The 25851-nt window shown below is 46.8% G+C and overlaps 1 protein-coding gene across 1 annotated transcript in view; it reads left to right on the forward strand.

Annotated features, from left to right (window-relative positions):
* The first annotated feature begins 369 nt into the window (after nt 1-369).
* necab2 (N-terminal EF-hand calcium binding protein 2) overlaps nt 370-25851 on the forward strand; it is a 150241-nt gene continuing 124759 nt past the window's right edge. The window contains exons 1-2 of the mRNA XM_060837520.1: nt 370-600; nt 1526-1550. Of these exons, the coding sequence (XP_060693503.1) occupies nt 370-600; nt 1526-1550 (256 nt within the window). The remainder of the gene's footprint in view (nt 601-1525; nt 1551-25851) is intronic.

Below are 25851 nucleotides of genomic sequence, written 5' to 3' on the forward strand. Positions count from 1 at the left end.
GGTCCAGCCTGTCTCCAGCTGACTGGGCAGCAGTTTGAGGAGGACAGTGTCTGTGAGTGCAGAGCGGGGTCTGATCTTTTCCTCCCGCCCCTCTGTGCCTCTGCATCTCTCCATCTCTGCCGGCCTGTGTGTGTGTGTGTGTGTGTGTGTGCGCCTCTCTGCTCTACATCTTCTCCCGTTTCTCTCCAGCTCTCCGGGTCCCTGTGCTTGGTGCGTGAGCGGTGACGGGGAGCGGGGAGGTGGGGTGGAGGGGGGGGGGGGGGGGAGAAGAGGGAGGCGTGTTGCTGGAGCCGGCCTGAAGCTGAGGGAGGGAGGGGGGGGGAGGGAGGGAGGTGAGGGGAAGTGGGTGGGCTGCAGGATGTGAAGAAGATGTGTGATCAGGCAGCTCGCTACTGCAGGGTCAGCGTCCAGCAGCAGCTCCGTGACAAGCAGCCGCCTCTGCAGCGCAGCATCAGGGGGCTGGACGGGGTCCTGCGCTGGGTCTTCACCAAGATGAGCGACAAGAAGTTCGGGGACAGGGACTCCCAGAAAACTGAACAGGCAGCTTCCAGTGAGCAGCTCCCACCGGACACCAAGAAAGGCATCTCGGTTATCCTGGACGTAAGTAGCTCTCTTCACCACCCCCCTCTCTCTCTCCCCAGCCTGGAGTTTATACCAACCCTGGCCTCGACTGTATTCAAAGAACTTTGCGCTTACTTTCATTAATAGCTCCCAGTCTCAGACCCGCAGGAGGAGGCGAGAGAGACAGTGGCCAACTTTCAGAGGTTAGAGGTTTCCCCCACTGACCAGGGACTGAGTCGAAATCCTTCCCTGCCAAAAAGGGACTGAAGGTGAATAAATTCAGTCGGAACGTGAGGAGAAAGGAAGTGCCCGAGGATATTAAAACAAAAGGGAAGAGAGAGAGAGGATGTGAGAGAAAGTGACAGGGAGAGAGAGAGAGAAATAGAGGGACATGCAGAAAGGAACGGAGAAACTGAGAGAGACAGAGATTGAAAGAATGCGAGAGAAAGTGACAGGGAGCGAGAAACTGTGAGGGACACACAGAGAAACAGAGCAAATCAGAAAGCGAGACAGAGACAGAAACGCCGAGTGACACAGAGAGTGTAAAAATGTGAGGGACGTACTGAGAAACTGGAGAAAGGAAAAGGGGACACAGAGAGGCAGTGGCTGAAAGGCAAGAAGGAGACGCAAAGGGAAATAGAGGGAAAAAGACAGAAAAGTGCAGAGGAAGAGGGAGGATTGAAAGGAAGATGAGCCGGAAAGAGAGGCAATCTGTTGGCAGGGGTGAAATTAATATGAAAGTTGGATGGAAGTATGAATAGAAATACCAAAATCTGAAGAGGGAGCGTGTCTGTACAAATGTTTCCATAGCTTTCACTATGTCTCCATAGTCTGGTTTGTAATGTAATATTAAATACTGCAAACAAATCCCGGGGGCATCCGGAGGGAATGGTTTCTGTTTGAATTTCTGCTGAGTCAGCGAAGAAATTAACCTTTTAAAAATCTGTTTTCTCCATCTCTCTAGATATTCAGAAGAGCTGATAAAAATGGTGAGTGCTGATTCATAATGATGCATATTTAATTTATATGAGGCTAATTTTCAGAGGCATTTTTGATAATGATACTGAGGGTGAAAGGGTTAAATTGCAAGGACAGCTGTAAACTTAGCTGATGTGCCCTTGGATTGGACCAACTCCGCATGGATCTGGTTGTGGTGATTAAATGTACAAAAAGATTCGGTTGGGATAATGTGAAGAGGCGTCATCCTCTTGGATGTTGACCTTTATCTCCCGCAGCTTGGAATTGAATTGTATTTCCAATAGAACAGAGCCTGGGTTGGACCACATCTGCAGTACTGTGTTCACTTCTGAACACTGCAACTCAAGAAGCATATAGAGTATTGGCAAGGATTCACTTGGATGTGATCGGGGTTTCAAGGGTTAAAGGAGGACAAGATTCTCCGGTGAAGCCAACAAGAGCCAGTCTGGGTGAATAGAGATCAGCTACAGACCAGGCAAGATCTCAGCACTGCAAGAGGAAGCCATTCAACCCATTATCTCCTCACCTACTATCTCAATGAGCATCTCACCAAGTGTCATTCTTCCTTTGCAGTTTGTTCCTTTTATAATGAACCATCTGATTTCCCTTTGTCGAGCTGTGATTGAATTTGCGTCCACCATCCTTTCAGATATTCCATCTCAGACCTGAAACGCTTGCTGTGCAGAAAGGCTTGTCCTCAAATCACTTTAGCTTCTTTCACAAAGCCTTTGAAATCTGTGGCCTCTGGACCCCAATCCTTTCACAAGTGGAAACAGTTTTTCCCTTTTCTATTTAGGTCATCCCCATGATTTTGAACTTCAACCAGATCACCTCCCAGTTTTCTCTTCTCTAAGGAGAACAGTCCCAGCTTTGTAAGCGAAATTCCTCATCCCTGGAACCATTCTGAGAAATTCCTTTCTGCAATCTCCCCGATGCCTTCATATTGTTCTGAAAGTGCACTGTCCAGAACTGAAGTGATGCTGAGCTAGTTGGAGACTTGATGGACTGAGTGGATTTTCCGTTCCCTTAATGATGACTATCAGCTTCTCCTGAAGAGAGTGAGAGTTTGCATAGAATGATGGAAGATCTATCTTAATACTGTGAATAGTGTGTATACCAGATTTGAACCTAAGCTTGAATGAAAACAAACTTCATGCTAAAAAGTGTTGATTAATTCTGATTTCCGCTCTAAAGAGCCTAACCCAGGGACAGCGGATGCCACACAGACACTGATTGTCATTGGGGTACAGATCCCACACACACACTGATTGTCAGTGGGGTACAGATCCCTCACACACACTGATTGTCATTGGGGTACAGATCCCACACACATACAGATGATCATTAGGATACAGACCACCCCGACACACTGATTGTCACTGGGGTACAGATCCCACACACACACTGATTGTCATTAGGGTACAGATCCCACACACACACTGATTGTCACTGGGGTACAGATCCTACACACACACTGATTGTCAATGGGGTACAGACACCACACACATACTGATTGTCACTGGAGATCCCAAACACACACTGTTTGTCATTGGGGTACAGATTCCCCACACACACTGATTGTCATTAGGGTACAGATCCCACACAAACACTGATTGTCACTGGGTACAGATCCCACACACACATTGATTGTCATTGGGGTACAGATCCCACACACATACTGATTGTCATTGGGGTACAGATCCCACACACACACTGATTGTCACTGGGGTACAGATCCCACACACGCACTGATTGTCATTGGGGTACAGATTCCACACACACACTGATTGTCACTGGGGTACAGATCCCACACACACACTGATTGTCATTGGGGTACAGATTCCACATGCACTGATTGCCATTGGGGTACAGATCCCACACACACACTGATTGTCATTGGGGTACAGATCCCACACACACACTGATTGTCACTGGGGTACAGATCCCACACACATACGGATTGTCATTGGGGTACAGATCCCACACACACACACACTGATTGTCACTGGGGAACAGATCCCACATACACACTGATTGTCAATGTGGTTCAGATCCCACACACACACTGGTTGTCATTAGGGTACTGATTCCCCCCACACACACACTGATTGTCATTGGGGTACAGATCCCACACACACACTCATTGTCAATGTGGTTCAGATCCCACACACACACTGATCGTCATTGAGTACAGATACCATACACACACTGATTGTCATTGGGGTACAGATCCCACACACACACTCATTGTCAATGGAGTACAGATTCCACACACACACTGATTGTCAATGGAGTACAGATCCCACACACACACTGATTGTCAATATGGTACAGATCCCACACACACACTGATTGTCGTTGGGTACAGATTCCGCACACACACTGATTGTCATTGGGGTACAGAGCCCACACACACACTGATTGTCATTGGGGTACAGAGCCCACACACACACTGATTGTCACTGGGGTACAGATCCCACACACATACTGACTCTCACTGGGTTATGGGAATCACATTTATTGACTCTCAGTGGGGTATGGGTCCCACACACACATGGACTCTCAATGGGTCTGGATTAAACATATACAATCACTCTTTCTGGGATATAGGATCCAACACGTACATACAGAGGAACCTCGATTATCCAAACGAGATAGGTGGGGACTATTTCATTCGGATAATCTTTAATCGGTTAATTGATTCAATGCCTTTCCTCTGGGGCTTAGAGTTTTTTGTGAAGTCCACACCCCGTTCAGGAGACGAGGCAGCAGCACATCGTGTGTGAGTCCCCCCCGTCCAATACTGCCCCCATCTGACCCCCCATCCTCCCTCCCAACCCTGTCCAACCATGCCCCCTGCCTGCATCCCCCGACCGACCCCCCGCACTCCCCTATCCACCAAACCAATGTCTGAGCCCCACCCACGCACCCCCCACCACCAGTCCTCCACGCTGCTCTGCCCCCCCACCAACCCTGTGCGTCCCCCCGACCCCCAGGCAGCCATACCGGACACCAACAATAAGAGTGCTGCTGCCTTTGGGGTGCGTAAGTCTCCAAATACCTCACGTGCACACACCCACAGAACTCACACACACACACTCTCACACACACACGCACTCACACACTCTCATACACACGCACTCACACATTCTCACACATACACTCTCTCACACACACACACACACACTCTCACACACACACTCTCACACACACTCTCACACTCACCCATTCAAGCACATTCTCACACACACACACACACACACACACACTCTCATGCACACACTCACACAAACTCCCACACTCACAGACTCACACAAACACATTCTCACACACACACTCATACACATACTCAAACACACTCTCTCACACTCACACACACACACACACATTCTCACACATTATCTCACACACACACTCACACACTCTCTCACACACACACTCACACACTTTCACACACTCAATCTCACACGCACATACTCACATACACAATCTCACACACACACTCTCACACCATCTCACACTCACACACACACTCACATGCACTCTCACACTCACACACACATTCTCATGCGCACACTCACACACACTCTCACACTGAAACACTCGCACACACACACCCTCACATACACCCACAGACACACACACACTCTGTCTCACACACACACACGCACCCGCGCACAGACAAACACACACTCTCTCTGAAGTGCACACATACCCACAGACACACACCCACACTCTCTCACACACACACCCACTCCCACAGACACACACATTCTCTCACACACACTCACACACCCACACTGTCTCACACACACATACCCACACACACACTCATAGACACACTCCCACGCACTCTCACACACAAATACACGCCCACACACACACACTCTCACACAGTCTTACACACACCCACACATACACACACACTCTCTCTCTCACACACACACTCACCCACACACAGACACACACACACACACTCTCTCTCACACCCACAGACACACACACACTCTCTCACATACACACCCACACACACACACTCACACACACTCTCACACTCACACATTGACACACACACACACACACACACTCCCACAGACACATACACCCTCTCTCACACGCACTCACACACCCACACCCAGAGACACACACACACACTCTCTCACACACACACCCACACACACACTCACACACACTCTCACACTCACACATTCACACACACATACACTCCCACAGACACACACACATTCTCTCACACACATACTCACACACCCACACCCACAGACACACACACACTCTCTCACAAACACACACCCACACACACACCCACAGACACATACGCACTCTCTCTCTCACACACCCCCACAGACACACTCACACACACTCTCTCACACACACACTCACATCCACACACATACACACTCACACACTCTCACACACACATTCTCACACAGACACACTCACACATTCTCCCACGCACTCACACAGTCACACACACACTGACACTCTCACACACACACACTCACACTCACGCATACACTCACAAACTCTCACACTCACACACACTCTCTCACACACACACACTTTCTCACACACACACTCTCACACACTCTCACACACACACACTTTCTCACACACTTATGCTCTCACACACTCACACACACTTTCTCACACACACGCACACACGCACACACACACACACTCAATCTCACACACCCACACACACTCTGACATATCCACACAGACACACGCACTCACACATCCACACACACACTCTCATACACCCACACATGCACTCTCATACACTCACACACACTCTCTCACACATACACACACTCTCACACACATGCTCACACACCCACACTCACACTCTCACACTCCCACACACATTCTCTGACACACAAACACTCTCACACACCTACACACACACTTTCACACACCCACACACATTCACACACACACTCACACACACACACACACACACACACTCTCTCACACACCCACACACACTCTCTCGCACCGACACACACAAGCATACACTCTCTCAGACTCACAGATACACACGCACATACACACTTACACACACTCTCACACGCACACACACTCTCACACACCCACACACTCTCACACACCCATAAATGCACTCTCACACACCCACACACACACTCTCACACACACAGTCACACACACACACTCTCACACACCCACACACACTCTCTCACATAGACACACACATGCACACACTCTCTCACACTCACAGATACACACACACACTCACACGCACACGCACACGCACTCACACATCCACACACACACTCACACACGCACACACTCTCACACACCTACTTCCACATTCTCTCACACAGACACACACTCTCTCACACAGACACACACATGCACACACCCTCTCACGCACACAGATACACATTCACACACACATACTCTCACACATCCACCCACACTCACACACACCCACACACACACTCTCACACACCCACACACACTCTCTGACACACACACAGTCACACACACACACACTCTCACACACACCTATACACACACACTCTCACACACCCACACACACTCTCTCACATAGACACACACATGCACACACTCTCTCACACTCACAGATACACACACACACTCACACGCACACGCACACGCACTCACACATCCACACACACACTCACACACGCGCACACTCTCACACACCTACTTCCACATTCTCTCACACAGACACACACTCTCTCACACAGACACACACATGCACACACCCTCTCACGCACACAGATACACATTCACACACACATACTCTCACACATCCACACACACTCTCACACACCCACACACACACTCTCACACGCCCACGCACACGCCCACGCACACACACTCTCTCACACAGACACACACACGCACACACCCTCTCACACACACAGATACACACACACACACATACGCGCACACAGATACACAGATACGCACACACCTACACAACCTTTTGACAGGTTCCACTTTTGCCTTGTACAGAACAACGTTGGAGAGATTATCTGGGAAGGGTGCGCGGTGGGGGGGGGGCGTTCAGGATACATCCCTGTGTAGAACTCCCTGGAAAGTGTGGGGAGAGAGAGAGGGCGGGAGGTCAGCTCAGCAGCAGTTCAGTAAGCTGAGATCACTTTTAATCACCGTAAACAAAAGGTGCAATCAGTGTTGGAAACATGTTGTTGATGTAAGGTTTCTGTTAGGACCTTCTTCAGGTAATCCAAAATTCAGATAAATGATATTCAGATAATCAAGGTTCCTCTGTAGTTCTCACTGGGATTCAGGTCCCATACACACACTGACTTTCTCTGGAATCAAGGTCTTGACTATTGATGTGGTCAGTAATTTCATTGCATATTCTGCGGGAGACTTTGAGGGCATCATTAACGTATTTCTCTGTTAAGTGGCTACCATGACTGAGATGGAAATTGGGAGCTTGTTGTGAAAGTATTGAGTCAGGCAGTTGGTCAGTGCAGCTAATTGGCAGTAACAGGCTCCTCAATGTTGGGGACATACATGGATATTGAAACAGCAGGATCTGCCAGTAGATTGCAGTGTTTGAAGAGACATTACTGATGATACTTCCCAAGGCATTTGAGAGATATGTGCTGAATACTGTTCAGGTCTTGGGCGCCTACAGCTGCTGCTACCTGCATACTGAGAACTGGGTTTGCGGGCTTTGTGATTAAACACTCTTCCCCAAATGGCTAAAGGCTGTGCTGATGTGTGAGGTCATGTGCTTGCACCAAGACTGCCTGTCCACTGTAATCTCAGATCTCGATAAGGATAACATCTGCAGCATTGACCTTGTTGGTTCCGAGCTGTCAGAAGATGTATATATGTTGGGCTGGGCTTGAGCTGAGCTGGCAATGGAGGACATTCTGTAGGGCATGGTTGAGTAAATCTGTAATGGGGACTGAGTCATGGTTGGAGAGATGCTCAAATGATTGCTGCCCACCTGTCTGTCCTCAGCTTTCGGTTGGACATGGGTGTGAGGGTACTTGGGTTGTAAATGGTTTTAACTCACATATCCTGGGTGTCAGCAAGCCGCTGGATTTCCTGCATTCTTTGCTCCCCCACCTTCCATTCTTTAAATCACAGGCCGTTCAGTTAGATCTCAATCTTCATTTATCTTTAGAGCTATTTTCTCACCGTTGAGCATTGGTGGTGTTTCCAGCTTTAGTTCTTGGATCTCCATCAATAGAGCCATGATATATCCTGGCAGTGAAACCGAGAGTCTCCTGCTGATCAGGATGGATTTAGGGGCAGGCTTGGCACTGAGGGCCATTCTGTGTCTGCTGTTCATTGAGCATCACCAGGCGTTGACTGAGTAGGTCTTCCTGCACAAAGACCTTGCGTCATTGAGTCATAGAGTTGTAGAGCATGGAAAGAGACCCTTTGGTTCAACTTGTCCATGCCAACCAGATATCCTAAATTAATCTCGTCCCATTTGTCAGCATTTAACCCGTATCCCTGTAAATCTTCCCTATTCATATCCTTCATTATTGATCTTCCTGTGGCAAACGCATCTGCTGCCACTGCCATTTCTCTGCCAGGCTGATGGAACTGGCCCAAAACAGGCTCATGGCCATAGTGGAGTTGAGTTTGGGCTGATGCGCTACCCACTGGTGGCATCAGTGATGTCTGGATTGACAAGGCCCAGTTAGTGGCAAGGTGGAGGGAAGACAGTAGGGAAGAGTGACGACTTTCATCCCAGAGACAGCAATGTGGCGAAGGGACACGTACCTGACGACCAGGCCCATGGCCCATGTCAGAGCACTTAACAAGAAGGACTGTACAGTTGAACAATTTCTTTATTTTGTCATTTTTCTGCCCTTATATTCTATGTTTTGGTTTAATTTTCTGTGTTTTGAGATGGTGCTGGAGAGTGGCGACACTACACACTTTCACTGTATTGTATAACAAGATACACTTGACAAGAAATAAATCAGATCAACCATGTTGAAAGCTAACTCCTGTCATGGCATAAGGGATATGTCCCACACTCGGGCAGTGCCATGCTGAGCAGGCACTACTGTCCAGAGCAAAGGTGTTGCCATGAGGACTACTTGATGATAGAGGATGTTAGTTATGCCCAGATCGAAATATGTCACCTGGAGGAGGAAGAGGGCACCATTTGATGTTTGATGACCCAAAATTTTCCATGCCAATCTCACATTTCCAGAAGTTTCAGAAATCACCAGGGGAGAATCCATTCCGATCCACTGGGGACCCAGGACAATGACTGATCGAGGTTGGAATTCCATGGCTCTTTGTTCTCATTCATTGCTTCCCATGTCAAGGTGTACAAATAAGGATCATAAGGCATTGAATTGTCACACAAGGGAGCTGGCCAAGGTAGTTAACGGATTCATTTTTTTAATGTTGAATCTATCCAGTGAGGCAGTGCTTTTCCTCAGATTAACCCCTACCAGGGAGGGTGTCTCCACTTTGTCGTTCTTTGAGTTGACCTTCTCCTGCCCACTCTGTTTCACTCAGGGCTGAGGTGCCATTGCCACAGTACCAGACCTTGTGGCTATGACAATGGTGTGGTATCCAGGTCTCATGCTGCTGGCCTTGTCTGTGACATTGCAGATCCCTCACTTTATTTTGTCAGAGTGCAATGTGTCACTGCCCTGTATAGTAGGGGGTTCCATTATAGACTGCCACACAGCGCTGAGGGAGCAAGGATTCTGTCCAATGGCAGGCACAGCCAGGGATGCTAGAAGACCAATCTCCATTGCACGGACACACCATACACATGTTGTAGTCCCTAGTCAAGAGTAGAGTGGTGCTGGAAAAGCACAGCAGGTCAGGCAGCATCTGAGGAGCAGGAAAATCAACGTTTCAGGCAAAAGCCTTTCATCAGAAACGTCAAATTTCCTGCTCCTCAGATGCTGCCTGACTTGCTGTACTTTTCCAACACCACTCTAATCTTGACTCTAATCTCCAGCATCTGCGTAACTGCTTTCACCCTGTTTTAGCTCCTAATCCTCTTGAGCCTAGGACGGTGTCAGACTCAAATCGAACAGGGTCTCCATATCACTAAGCCCCTGTAAGATCAGCAAAGACTCATTTTGCATCCGACCACTTCACAAACTGTAAGTGCCCATGTTTGGGGCTCAGCTATTCATGATGTATGTGCATGGCTTGGATGAGTGAAGCAAATGCAACATTTACCAATGACACAAACTGGGATACGATTGTGAGTTGCGAGGAGGATGCAAGATGATTTAGACGAGTGGAATGAGTGGGCCGGACAGATGTCAGTGCAATGTGAAGTTAAACACGTTAATGTGAAAAATAGACAGGAGGAGTATTATTTAAATAGTGATATATTGAGAAGGGTGGATGGACATAGGGACCTGGACGTCCTTCTACACCAGTAAACGAAAGTGGACAGAGAGGTACAGGAGGGAGAAAGAGAGGACTGCAGATGTGGGAGATCAGAGTCACAAAAGCATAGCCGGTCAGGCATCATCCGAGGAGCAGGAGAATCGACATTTTCATCATAAGGTCAGCAAGCAATTAGGAAGGCAGCCAGCATGTTGGCCTTCATCACACACCTTTTGAGGTCAGCTGTAGAGACCTCTTAGTGCATTATTCAAGGCTTTGGTGACACTACACTTGGAATATTGTGTGCAGTCTTGCTCCCCTGCTGAAGAGGGGATGTACATGCCATTAAAGGGATTGCAGGGCAGGTTCACTCAGGGTTGGCAGGACTGTCTGGTGAGGAGCAATTGTTTTAACTGGGCCTGCACTCACTGGAGTTTTGAAGGAAGAGAGGGGATCTCATTGAAATGTTGAGCATTCTAACAGGGTTGGACAGACTCAACCTGCCTTCATCATATGAAGGAGGGTTACACCCAAAACATCGACTTCTCCACCTCCTGATGCTGCCTGGCTTGCTCTGTTCTTCCAGCCTCCTGTCTGTCCACTTCATCACATTTCGAGGCAGCACATTTCAAACCCTAATTAATCTCTGATTATGAGAGTTTTTTTTTCTCATATCACCCTTGTTCTTGTTCCCCTTACAAACAGGAACAGTTGCTCCCTATCCACTCTATCCAGCCCACTCTTGATTATGAAAATTTCAATCAGATCTCCTCTCAATCTCTTCTCTCCAGGGAAGACAGTTCCAACTTCTTCAATCTTGGGCCGAAGGGCCTGTTTCCACACTGTAAGTAATCTAATCTAATCTAATCTATCGGTGAAGTGTCCCATTCCCGGAACCACTGCTTCTGAACTCTTTCCAATGCATTCACGTCTTTTCCCACAACTAGACACAGTCACTGTCTAACAAGTCTAACGTGCAAGTTCTGTATCGCTTCTCATGAACAGAGACCCCAGGTTGCACAGATGTTGGATCTGTTGGGGTTCTGTTGATCAGTATTATGGCTCCCTCTTATTGTACAGCTGGCAGAGGATGGAGATGAATTTGGTAACAAAACTACAGCAGCATAACCCACATTCCTCTCCTAGTTGTCAGAGTCGAAGGCCAATGTGAGATTGAAGAAGGCTGTGTAAATGTTGCTGTTTCTCTCTATATTTCATGCATGTGTCTTGCTGTGAAGATCATGTCCACTATCCCCTTGGAGAGGTTGGATAGTTTGGGCCAGTACTCATTAGAGTTTAGAACGATAAGAAATGGCCTTTTTGACATATTTAAGATACTTAGAGAACTCAACAGAGTAGATGGGGGGAGGTTTTCTCCCCAGGTGGGACTAAAGGGTAAAATCTCAGATGAAGGGGTTGCCCATTTAAAACAGATGAGGAGGAATTTCTTCTCTCAGAGGGTAACGAGTTCATGGAATTGGTTACTGCAGAGGGCTGTTGAGGCTGGCTCATGCAGTATTCCCAAGGCTTAGATTTTTAACCAGTAAGGGAATGAAGGATTTATGTGGTTTAGACAGGAAACTGGAATTGAAGATTATCGGATCAGCCATGGTGTCATTGAATGAGGGAGCAGTCTCAATGGGTGAATGGCCTGCTCCTATAGTCTTCAATAGACAGAACCCACCTTGTGAAGCCAGTAGGAGTTCTGGGGAGCAGATGATTGAGGTAGATGTTTGCACTGACCTTCCATGTGAGGACAGCAGTGAGAACCCTCCATACTTAGTACAATGGGCTTTTATTTTAATTCACTCAAGGCATATGGGTGTCACTGGCTTGGCCAGAATTTATTGCTTGCCCCTGTTTGTCCTTGAGAAGGTAGTGGTGAGCTGCTTTCTTGAACCACTGCAGTCCACATGCTGTAGCTACACCCACAATGTCCTTAGGGACAGAATTCCAGGATTTTGATGCAGTGAAAATGAAGGAACGGTGATATATTTCCAGTCAGGATGGTCAGAGGCTTGGAGGGGAATTTGCGGGTGGTATTGTTCCCATATATCTGTTGATCTTGTCCTTCTAGATGGAAGTGGTTGTGGGTTTGAAATGTGCTGTCTAAGGATCTTTGGTGAATTTCTGCAGTGCATCTTGGACATAATATACACTATTGCCATTGAGTTTCGGTGGTGGAGGGAGTGGATGTTTGTAGATTTGGTACCAATCAAGAGGGCTACTCTGTCTTGGATGGTGTCAAGCTTCTTGAGTGTTATTGGAACTGCACCTTTCCAGGCAGGTGGGGAGTATTCCATCACACTCCTGACTTGTGCATTGTAGATGATGGACAGGCTTTGGGGAGACAGGAGGTGAGTTACACTTTGCAATATTCCTAGCCTCTGACCTTGTAGTCACTGTGTTTATATGGCAAGCCCAGTTGAGTTTCTGGTCAATGATAACCCTCAGGATCTTGGGCGATTCAGTAATGCTAACATCTTTGAATGTAAAGAGATGGCAGTTAGATTGTTTCTTATTGGTGATAGTCATAACTTGGCATTTGTGTGGCACAAATGTTACGTGTACTTATCACTCCAAGCCTGGATATTGTCTTGATCTTGTCGCATTTGAACACGGACTGCTTCAATATCTGAGGAATCACAGATTGTTGCTAAACATTGTGCAATCATCGGCGAACATCCCCCACTTCTGACCTTTTGGCGAAGGGAACATCGTTGATGAAGCAGCTGAAAATGTTTGAGCCTAGGTCACTAAGCTGAGGAAGTCCTGCAGAGACATCCTGGAATCGATATGACTGACCTCCAGCAACCACGACCACCTTCCTATGTGTCCAACCAACAGAGAGTTTCCCCCCAATAGCCATAGATTCCAGCATTGCCAGGCCTCCATGATAGCACACTCAGTGAAATGTGGCCCTGATTTCAAGGGCTGTCACTCTCACCTCATCTGTGGAATTCAGTGCTTTTGTTCATGGTTGAACCAAGGCTGTAATGAGGTCAGGAGCTGAGTGACCCTGAGCATCACTGATCAGATTATTGTTGTGTAGTGCTGCTTGATAGCCCTTTTGATGACATCTTCATTACTTTACTGATGGTCAAGAGTAGACCGATGGGGCAGGAACTGGCCAGGTTGGGTTTGTCCTGCTTTTTGTGTATGAAACATACCTGGGCAATCTTCCACATTGCAGGGTAGATACCAATGTTGTAATTGTACTGGAACAGCTTTTGGTTAAGGGAGTGGCAAGTTCTGGAGCATAAGTCTTCAGTATTATTCCTGGAATGCTGTCAGTGTCCATATCTTCCAATATCCAGTGTCTCAAACCATTTCTCGATTTCACATGGAGTGAATCAAATTGGCTGGTATCTGTTATGCTGGGGGGCGCTGGAGGGACTGAAATGGATCATCAACTCAGCACTTTTGATTCATCTCCTTTCTTGAAGTTGATCACAATTTCAGTGTCTCCAAGATCTTGGGCATGCCCTCCACTTTGCGAATAAGAGAGAGGAGGTCACATATGTTCTGCCATATTTTATTGAAATAGTTTGGTGAGGTTTCCATCTTTGTCAATGATTGTGTGGGTTTTTAGCTGCTGAGAGCCTTTTGAACCTCATGGCAGGCTGGCATTGTGCTGAGGTGGTCTTGGGCAGCTTTTGATGGATGTCGGTCTGTTCCTCACTCTGAGTAGAATAAGGTGTTGGGCCCTTGGTCTAGAGAGAGTCTGGACTGCACCATACGTGTCATTGTTGTTGGTGAGTTGCTAGTGCTTTTTTGGCAATCTTTCCACCCTGCCATCAGTTCTTAGTCTTGACCTTCAGTTGGAAGAGGTGGGAGATGTCTGTGCTTGGTTTCTTATCCTGCCCTCCCCATCTCCCATCATTTTCACTGCCTTCTCTTTGTGGATAAAATATGCTGAATGGCCTCCTCCTGTATACTTGTGACTCCAAGATGTCTGCACTTCTAAGGCAGGTCCCTACCTCGTGATGATTTCGGAATGGAGCGATGGGGCCCCATCAGAGAACAAGGCCTGAGGTGGACCCAGGGGTCCATTTCAATAACAGACCTGGAACCTTAGAGGAGTATCAGTGCCAACATCTTGAAGAGAGGCGAGAACTCTCTCGATCAATAGAGAATTCAGTGGAGTGTGTAATGGACCATGCCAACGCCCTCAGAATATATCCAGAAGATAGCCTAGACCCTAACCTTTCCTTGTTTTAAAGGTTAGTGGAAGGGATTGCATTCCAGATGCATTCTGATTGCTCAATCTTCACAACATTAAGCAAAACATACTTTATTTTTACATTTACAGTTAAATACAGACAAAATAAAAGTAAAAGAATTGGCTTAACTGTAGCTCTATCAAAATGCTTCACAAAATAATATGTATTAACTACTACTAATTAATTAGTTGGATATAGTAAAAACTCAGAAACACAATCAAGATTAGAGTGGTGCTGGAAAAGCACAGCAGGTCAGGCAGCATCCGAAGATCAGGAGAATTGACATTTTGGGCAAAAGCCCTTCATCAGGATTCCTGCTCCTCAGATGCTGCTTGACCTACTGTGCTTTTCTAGCACCATTCTGATCCTGACTCTAATCTCCTGCATCTGTAGTACCCACTTCTGCCTATCTCAGAAACACACCCTTGGCAAAGGCAAATTCAATAAAATAAATTGTCTCACATGCAGTTTGATCACCAGGAAGAGCACCCCAGCTTTTAGCTGGAGCAGATAGAGGAATAGGAGCTTCCACATCCAGCTTGAAGACCCCAGCAACTGCTGAAAGCTAAAACTAAAACTCTTGGTTCTGTGTGAGTTTGACCCCACCCGTTCAGACTGCTTCTCTTGTCCCAGCTTTAAAAAAAAACCTAAGGCCTCACAAGATGTTTACTTTATTCAGAGTAAATGGACAGCCCTTCACCTCTGTCTTATAACCTTGCTTAAAAAATATGCCAGGACAAAATGAACCTCTTAAAGTCACAGTGTTGTGACAGATGTAAGAGAAACCGGTCATTCACTGCAGCTCAGGGTTTGAGACGGGCTGGGAGGGAGTGGGATTGGGAATTGGGAGTGGGATTGGGAGTTGGGAGTGGGATTGGGAGTTGTGAATGAGGTGGGGACAGGAGGACGTGGAATATTGTGGAATGAAATGGTGAAGAGCCAGAGGAATGGAATTTGTTTTTATTCTACTTGTTGATCAAATTTCCAGCGTCACCTCTCTTACTCCCACTCGACAATCTCTCAATAATCCTTCCCCCTTTGCCTACCTCTGAGCTGTAATAAAAGTAAGCAACACCTTTTCAGAGTCAGGGTGGTACCCGCCCCCATCCTCATTCCCTTCACCCAGCACTGCTTCCCCCCTCACCCCCAATTCTATCTTCCTCTATTCTCTTTCCTCTGTCCTCCACCTCCATTCCCCCTTCTCCTTCCTCAGCCCCTCCCTTTCCATTCTTATTGCCTCTCCATCCCCTCCTCTTTCCCTCTCCTCCATTCTCTCTTCCCATCCCCCCCTCTCCCCACCTGAATTCTCCACCCTCCATCCCAATCCCCCCACCTAACCTACCCTTCTCCCTCACCTTTTCCCTCCCCAGTCTATGTTAGATGCAAGACGTGGGACTGGGTCCAGCGCACATTATATTGCCCTGTGCGGGGGTTGGGGAGGGGAACGAAGCTGGAGGTGAGGTGATTGGACACACTGAGAAACCCTGCGACCTGCTCTTGCCCCTCGCAACCTCTAGTCCACAGTCTGCTCTCTTCAGACTGGAGAGTATACACATTCCGATCAAAACAAAACCAAAGATCTGTGGATGCTGGAAATTAGAAGAGGGATCACCGGACCCGAGACATTAACTCTGCTTTCTGTCCGCAGGTGCTGGCGGACCTGCTGAGCTTTTCCAGCAATTCCTGTTTGTCTTACGCACTCACCTCGCCTTCTCTGCCAAACTTTGCAGCAAGGTTGTCCTTTGACCGTTCAATAATTTATAAGCTGCAGTCAAATCATTCATTAAGCTCCCTTCTCCTCGGATCGCGCAGCTTTGAACGGAATAATTGCTGCCCTTACTTCACCCCCATCCTCACGAGAGATCCGTCTGCTTTCTTTTTAGCTGCGTCTTTTCCCGATGCATGATTCAGGTGTGAGCGAGGTGTACTTGGTTTATTTTAAACGTAGGTCCCTGCCTTTCGAAACAAGACTATTTTGTGCCTCAGAAGCCTGGTTTGCTACATTTGCCCTTGGCGCTGAGGAAAGTGAGTGAAGATAAAGAGCTTCAGAGTTTCTTTGTAACATTAGCAGACATGCCTCCCTTCATGTATGATCCAAGGATGTGTGCAGAGCAACATTTACAGATTAGGAAATTTCGAAAGGGTGCAGGATTAAACTCACAACCTTTAGGCTTTTTTTAACCAATCTGTTCAGAAATGGTACATCTGAAGCAGCTGGGACTTGAACCCAGGTCCCCTGGCCCAGAAGCAGAACAGCTCGAGCCCGCACACAAGTTTAGATTAGATTAGATTAGATTAGACTTACAGTGTGGAAACAGGCCCTTCGGCCCAACAAGTCCACACCGACCCGCCGAAGCGACAACCCACCCATACCCCTACATTTACCCCTTACCTAACACTACGGGCAATTTAGCATGGCCAATTCACCTGACCCGCACATCTTTGGACTGTGGGAGGAAACCGGAGCACCCGGAGGAAACCCACGCAGACACGGGGAGAACGTGCAAACTCCACACAGTCAGTCGCCTGAGGCGGGAATTGAACCCAGGTCCCTGGCGCTGTGAGGCAGCAGTGCTAACCACTGTGCCACCGTGCCGCCCCAAAGTTGTAAGGTTCATTTCTGGCAATGCTGTTCTGTAATGCAGTTGGAACATAAGGGTAACTACAAGTGAGCCGACGGACTGAGGAGTGGCAGATGGAGGTTAATTGAGATACATATCATGTTTTGTATTTTGGTAAGGCAAATCAGAGCAGGCCCTATTCAGTTAATGGTAGAATCCTGGGGAATGTTGCCAAAGAAGGACACCTTGGGGTGCAGGTTCATTGTTCCTCGTAGAAGGAGTCACAGGAAGACAGGACAGTAAAGAAGTTGTTTGGTCTGCTTTATTGGTCAGTGCAATGAGTAGAGATACTGAGACGTCATGTTGTGGCTGTACAGGACATTGTTTATGCCACTTTTGGAATATTGCATTCAATCCTGGTCTCCCTGTCATAAGAAAGATGTTGTGAAGCTTGAAAGGGTACCGAAAAGATTTACAAGGATGTTGCCAGGGTTGGAGGATTTGAGCTATAAGGAGAGGCTGTAGAGGCTGGGAGTTTTCTCTGGAGCGTTGGAGGCTGAGGGGTGACCTTAAAGAGATTTATAAAATCATGAGGGGCATGGATAGGTAAGCAGACAAGGTATTTTCCCCAAGGTAGAGGAATCCAAAAGTAGAGGCCATAGGTTTAAGATGAGAGGGAATAGATTTAAAAGGGACCCAAGGGGTAATATTCTCAAGCAGAGGGTGGTACGTGTATGGAATGAGCTACCAGAGGAAGTGATGGAGGCTGGTACAATTACAGCATTTAAAAGGCATCTGGATGGGTATATGAATAGGAAGGGTTTAGAAGGATATGGGCCAAGTGCTGGCAAATGGGACTAGATTTATTGAGGATATCTGGTTGGCATGGACGAGTTGGACTGAAAGGTCTGTTTCTGTGCTGCATAATGACTCAATACAGCTGACCCATGCCTTCTTTTCTCCTCCATCTCGGTGTTCATTAATCCAACTTTGTGCATAAAAATAAAAGCAAAATACTGCAGATGTTGGAAATCTGAAGTAAATGCAGAGAATGCTGGAGAAACTCAGCAGGGCTGTTAGCATCTGTGGAGAGAGAAGCAGAGTTAACCTTTTAAGTCCAAAAAGACTCTCCCTGGAGATGCCGTTCAGGACTGAGTGACTTTACTGTCTATCTCACCATCACCATCTTGTCAATTTGAATGTGATCTTTTATTCCAGAGTTTTATCTCTGTGCCAGGTTTGGTTTCTTAGAAAAGCTAGCTCAATAATCATTCTGTCCCCTCCACAATCGATAATCCCAGGTTCAATTCCAGCCTCAAGCAACTGTCTTTGTGGAGCTTGAACATTCTTCCTCTGTCCGCGTGGGTTTCCTCTGGATACTCCGGTTTCCTCCCACAGTCCAAAGATGTGCAGGTTAGGTTCATTGGCCATGCTAAATTGCCCCATAGTATTCAGGGATTTGGAAGTTAGGTGCATTAGTCAGGGGAAATATGGGGTGATGTGATGGGGGAGTAGGTCTGGGTGGGTTACTCTTTGGTGGGTCGGTGTGGACTTGTTGGGCCAACTAGCCTTTCTCCACACTGTAGGGATTCTATGTGGCAAGATATGATAGATTCAGATTGACCGTTACTGCTGCTACACTCTAGCCATTGGAGGGTACTGCCAACTCTATCCCTGGCACACTGCGTTACGTTATGCATCGTTCTCTGTACATACTGCAGTAACTCACCATAGCAACTTCAGCAGCGCCTTCTAAACCTGCCCTTACTTTCAGCTCAAAGGCCAAAGGCAGCCAATCGATTGGAACATCCCCGTCTGACAGGCAGCAGTGGTTCAAGAAGGCAGCTTACCACCACCTTCCTGAAGGCTATGAGGCATGAGCAAATGCTGGCTTTTCCATTGAGTACTCCCCCACCTCCCATGAATCAAAAGAACCTTGTTCAATTATTTTTGCAGCATGCAGTAACCCAGGAAGGCAATCATGATCACTTGCATTTAAATAGCACCTTTTCAGAGTAAAAATTGTCCAAGGAGCTTCGATATCAGAGCAACCTGACACTGAGCCACATCAGGAGAGATTGTGAATGATGATCGAGACGTTTGGGGCCAAGGATACACTTGTTTAAGGAAGATGGGCTGATCATTTTAAAACCGATATGTCACCTGCACGTGCATTGTTGATGGATGAGTGGAAGTTACGTTCAAACAGAGGCTTTGGGTTTACGATGAATGTTGGAAATCAGGCTGGACTTTTTCACACAGTGGGGTGTAGATAGGTGAGATGCTGGATTGTACAGTCCTGTTGTCGTCAGGTCTAGTTTCCTCTTCATCATAACCCTGTTCTTGTGAGATAAAGAATGTGTTAATTCCATCATAGCATTCAGGAGAGACAGTGTAACCAATGGGACCATGATCTCTAATGGACTGTGTGTGAGTGATGTAAAGGGTTAAGACAGAGAGCAGGCTGGTGGCAATGATCATCTGTTTGTGCCTGAATGATGTGTTTGTCACTTTCACTGCACATTTTATTACAAAGGGGTGGCTGGAAAAATGTTGTGTTAGTCAATAATGTCCCGAAATGCATTGAGAGCAAAAATATACTGAGTAACATTGGCCGAGGCAGCTCCCCAGGGAAATCTCTGGCGAGATATCAAACCTGACTGAGAATGGTTGGAAAGATATTTCCTATATGCCAGCTTATCCTTTCCGGCAAAATGATCCGTAAAAATTCCAGGCTCTGAAAATGGGCAGCCGCCCCTTATGAGAGTTTCCTACTGGTGAATGGAATCTTTCTTTCCAGGGAATAGTGAACACAGAAAGATCCCATTTCAGCCCCAGCATCAACCTGGCTGAATGTATCCGTGTGGTTAACCAGATTCAGTGCATTTCCCTATTCCCTTTCTGCTACTACATGTCCAGAAATGTTGGGAGTGGCTCCAGGGAGCTGGGATGCAACAGGTTCCCCCTGAACCAATGGAGTAGACAGTCTTCACAGGGCGTCATCCCAGGCTGGGCTAACAGCAGCAACAAAGGCTGATGGGAGGATAGCACGCCTTCATAGAAACAGAGAAAATAGGAGCAAGATTAGGCCATTCAGCCCTTTGAGCCTGCTCCGCCATTCAGTATGATCATGGCTGTTCATCCAATTTACTATCCCACAACTGCTTTCTCTCTCGACCCTTTGATCCTTTTAGACCTTTGTCTAACTCTTGAAAATATTCAATATTTTGGCCTGAATTGCTTTCTGTGGTGGTGAATTCCACAGGCTCACCCCTCTCTGGGTGAAGAAAGTTCTCTCATCTCAGTTCTAAATGGCCTATCTTTGGACTGTAATACCTGGTTCTAGACTCCTCTGATCATCAGGAACATCCTCCCTACATCTACCCTGTTAGATTTTAAGTTTTGGTGAGAACTCCCTCATTCCTCGAAACTCCAGTGAGTGAAGTCCTAACTGATCCAATATCTCTTCATCTGTCAGTCGTGCCATCCCAGGAATCAGTCTGGTAGACCTCTGTTGCATTCGCTCCATTGTCAGAACATCCTTCCCCAGGTAAGGGATGCCGAAACTGCATGCACAATACTCCAGGGTGTAGCAATCTCACTCACATCATTATCATCAATGGCTTAGTGCTGGGAAAGATGTCACAAACACAAATGAAGTAAAGCAGAAGATGTCCTACGGGCAGGGCCCATCCCTGTCACCTCAACGAGGTAGAATGGAATAACATCCCTACAAAGTCCTCACTGACCCTCAAAGTAACCTACCCAGATCCATTCCCCTACTAAGCTGTATTTACCCCTGACTAATACATCTAACTTACACATCTCTGAACACAATGGGCAATTTAGCATGGCCAATTCACCTAACCTGCACAACTTTGGATTGTGGGAGGAAACCCATACAGGCACGGGGAGAATGTTCAAACTCCACTCAGACAGTTGCCCGAGGTTGGGATTGAACACAGGTCCCTGGCGCTGTGAGGGAGCAGTGCTAATCACTGAGTCATCAAACTGCTCCTAGTAGTGGCGTGTCTAATCTTGTCCACTCCAATCATAAACCAGTGGGACTAGTTTAGTTTGGGATTACGATCAGCATGGACTGATTGGAAAGAAAGGTCTGTTTTTGTACTGTATGACTGTAATAGGATAACGAGCCCATCCAGTGTTAGTTAGGAGCTTGAGGAAGGTATCAGTCTACAAATAGAGACTTCTGGGCTGGTATTACGCCAAAAACAAAATCCCCCAGGGAATTCACTTTCAATTCACTTATTCAGTTATTTAATTTTTTGCCATATAATGGTATTATTTTTATATGCATTATGACTGTGTTATTGAAACCTGGGTGCCTAGGGCTATTCTAGCGTAACCAGTGGAAGTGTTCTGATCCCTTGAATTATATGTCATTATTTAATATGTAGACAACAGCAGCACAGGTGAGTTTGTATTTTTAGTTTGGCTTATTTTCCAAAAACATCATTATTAGCTGGAGGAGGCCATCATAGGCCATGCCTTTAACCTCAGGCTCCATGGTAACAGCTGACGTCAGGGGGTTTCATTGACAATGCATTTCAAAGACACAGTCTAGGCAGAGATTTGGACTGCAGGGGTGGGGATGGATTGGTGTGGTGCTGAGTTGGAGATTGAAGTGACTGACAGCTCTTCATGTTTGCAAACTGCTTGGCCCTGTTTCAGTTGTGCAGCAGTCTGGGTACCTCGGCAACTGGCCGTCAGGCTCCCATTAAGAGAAAAAGAAGGTCCAAGAGAGGAGAGGAGTGGACAATGGGCCAACCCCATCACCTTTCCCATTAATGCCAACATCCCATGCTCTCTCATTCCATCCCTGGACCAAAGATCACCCTCTTCGACAGGTGTGCAGATAAAGGCAGACAATTTGACAGGAACTTCTATCTCTATTGCACATTCCAAGATGGTGACTGGATCTAAGAGCCATGGTGAGGGGGCATAGACAAAAGAGAGCTCCTAGTGTCTGAGGGTGGGCATTGAAGGGAAGACTGCTTCCAAATCCCGACTGCTATGTCCTCTCTCAGGTCTCATCCTCACAGCCTCACCCACATCTGGTCTGAGAGATAGGAAGGATGATGGCTTTGTGCCATACTGTTGTGAGATCAACCCTCAGCAATTGGCCTAGGTTAGATATGATGGCACAATGAGGATGGCAGAGGTGGGCTGGACCTCAGCACTGCCCTAGGGCAGCACGTGCAATCTTGGACTGAGGGAGAGCCACACTGTCAGAGATGTTCGGTTTCAGATGAGATATCAAACTGAGAAGCTGCCATAGCTAGTGAGTCCTTCTCCCATGACCTAACCGATGCATATTCCTCAACCAACATGAAAATTTAACTGATGCTCCTTTCGCTGGTGTTTATGAGACATTGCTGGATACAAATTGATGCCATTGAGTTGATTACTGATGACGTTGAACTTAGTGTGAGCCCACAAACCCTGTGATCCTGTAACCTGGACACCTGCCAAGCCCATAATCCTAGAATCCACATAGCCATGTGATCCCAGACCTCCATGACCCCATTATCCCACAATCCCTGTGGCCCCATAATCCTAGAATCCCTGTAGCCCCATGATCCCAGATCTCTGTGACCCCATGAGCCCAGGTCCTCATGACCCCATAACTCCAGATCCACATGACCCAGAATCCCTGTGATCTTGTGGTCCCAGAATCCTGTGACCCCATGATACTGGAATCACCATATCCCAGAACCTCTATGATCCCATAATCCTGTGATCCCATGAACCCAGGATCCCATGTTCTTGAGAATGGTGCCACAAGGGTCTGAGTTATAGAGAGAGGTTGGACAAATGAGGAAAATTTTCTTTAGTATGTAGGAGACTGAGGGGGAAACTTATAGAAGTGTATAAGATCGATGAGAGACATGGATAGGGTGAATGCCCTCAGTCTTTTTCCCAGGGTTGGGGAATCGAGGACTAGAGGGCATCAGTTTAAGGTTAGAGGGGAAAGGATAAAAGGGAACCTGAGGGACAATGTTTTTACACAGAGCGTGGTATGCATATGGAATGATCTGCTAGCGGAAGTGGTTGAGGCGGGTACATTAACAGCATTTAAAAGATATTTGGATAAATACATGGAACGGTTTAGAAGGATATGGAGAAAGTGAGGACTGCCCGAAACATCAATTCTCCTGCTCCTTGGATGCTGCCTGACCGGCTGTGCTTTTCCAGCACCACACTCTTGATTTAGAAGGAGATGGGCCAAGTGCAGGGAGATGGGGTTAGCGTGGATAGACATTTTGGTCGTCATGGATTAGTTTGGGCCACTGTGCTGTAAGATTCTATGACTCTAAGAATAGTCCAATTTCTGATGGTACTAGGGATTGGCAAAAACAAAACCCTGGAAGCAGCTGTCTGCTGAGGAGCAGCTTGAAGTAATGTATTTGTGCAGACTCACTGGGAAATGAAAGGATAGTGGATCAGTCATTTGGAAAGAGTCTAAGAGTGCTCTGCCTCAAACAAGCAACATTGTTGATGGCCAGTGACTATCGGTTCCAACATGTAGATCATGACAGACCAGTTGAACACAGAGTGTCTGGCAGTCAATCACACCACCTGCCTGCTCGCCTACATTCTTTCACTGTGGGCACATTGATCAACATTGACTTCCATTTCCAGAAACTGCGTGATTAGAGAAAAGTGCATCCTCTTAATAGGCTTTGCCGGCTTGTTGCAAAGTGTTTCAGTTTAGACCAGATGTACTATCTCTGCAGGGTTCAGAATAATGCACTCAAATGAATTAAAATCTATGAGGAGCTGATGTTTGAAGCCAGCCCATTACAGAGCAAGCCACAAGGCTATTCAGCTGATCTTGTTCATGCAGACTGCCTGCAAGAGCAGTTCAGTTTGTCTCACTCCTCTGCCCATTCTCTGTCAGCCTTTTCTCATTCAGCTGCACATCTAACAGGTCCGGTCAATACAAAGAAGAATTATAAGTATGCTGCTTCACCCCACTTCCAGTATCCAAGCAGCGCAAGCTGACCAGGGTCCTCAGAAATGAATCACGACCACAGATGAGATCCTCCCACCCCCAAACCACCATGCAGAAAACTGCAAACTTCTGGCTGTTCCAATTACGTAGACATGCCGAGTGAGGTCATGAACTTCAAGATGAAGCATTCATGATGAGTGATGCACCTGAACTGTCTGATAAGAAACCAAAACAAAATGTACAACTTCAAAATAGAGTGGGCAAATAAATTTCTGTTCACAACTTGAACGTCAAAGGATGAGGGGTGACCTGATAGAAGTTTACAAAATTCTGATAGGATTGGATAGATTGGGTTGTTGGAGGCTTTCTTTTGCAGGGTAGAAATGTCAATTAATAGGGGACATAGGTTTCAGGTAAAAGGGGGTTTAAAGGAGGTGTGAGAAGCAATTTTTTTACATAGAGGGTGTTAGTGCATGAAATATGCCGTCACAGGAGCTGGTAGAGGCAGATAAAATGGCAACATTTCAGAGACAACTTGACAGATATATGAATAGGCAGGGAATAGAGGGATATGGATATGGACTGCAGAGATGCAAAAGGTTTTCAGTTTAGAAAGGCACCACGTGTTGGTGTGCAGTCTTGGTGTTCTTGTGCTGTCCTGTTCTTTGTTTAATTGTAAAATATAATTGCTTCCCCTACTTGTCACCTAAGTACATTGATAAGTTAAAAAGGGGGATTTGGAATAATGCCACACAAGAGTTTTTCTCTGGTCCACTCTTTGAAGCAGACATTGGTGCATTGACTAGTAAATGCTATCAGATGTTTGATGTAAAAAGGATGAAGGTAATTACTATCCAAAACACCATTGAGCTGAAAGTCAAGTCAAGGGACAGTGATGTTTTAGAGACTGGTTAACAGGGAAAAAATACCCACTTCTGACATCCTGTGCTCTTAAAGAGAAAGCACACTTTGATTACACATCCCTCATATTGACTCACAGGATGCTGGCCAGCATTTATGGCCCAGAGGGCAGTTAAGAATCAACCACATTGCTGTGGATCTGGAGTCACCTGTAGGGGGTAACAGATTCCTTTTCCTAAAGAACATTAGTGAAGGTTTTCCCCCCAATAAGCAACAATGGTTTCACAGTCATCATTAGACTCTTAAATTCCAGATTCTT

This window comes from Hemiscyllium ocellatum, chromosome 17 (genome assembly GCF_020745735.1).
Source record: "Hemiscyllium ocellatum isolate sHemOce1 chromosome 17, sHemOce1.pat.X.cur, whole genome shotgun sequence".
NCBI lineage: Eukaryota > Metazoa > Chordata > Chondrichthyes > Orectolobiformes > Hemiscylliidae > Hemiscyllium > Hemiscyllium ocellatum.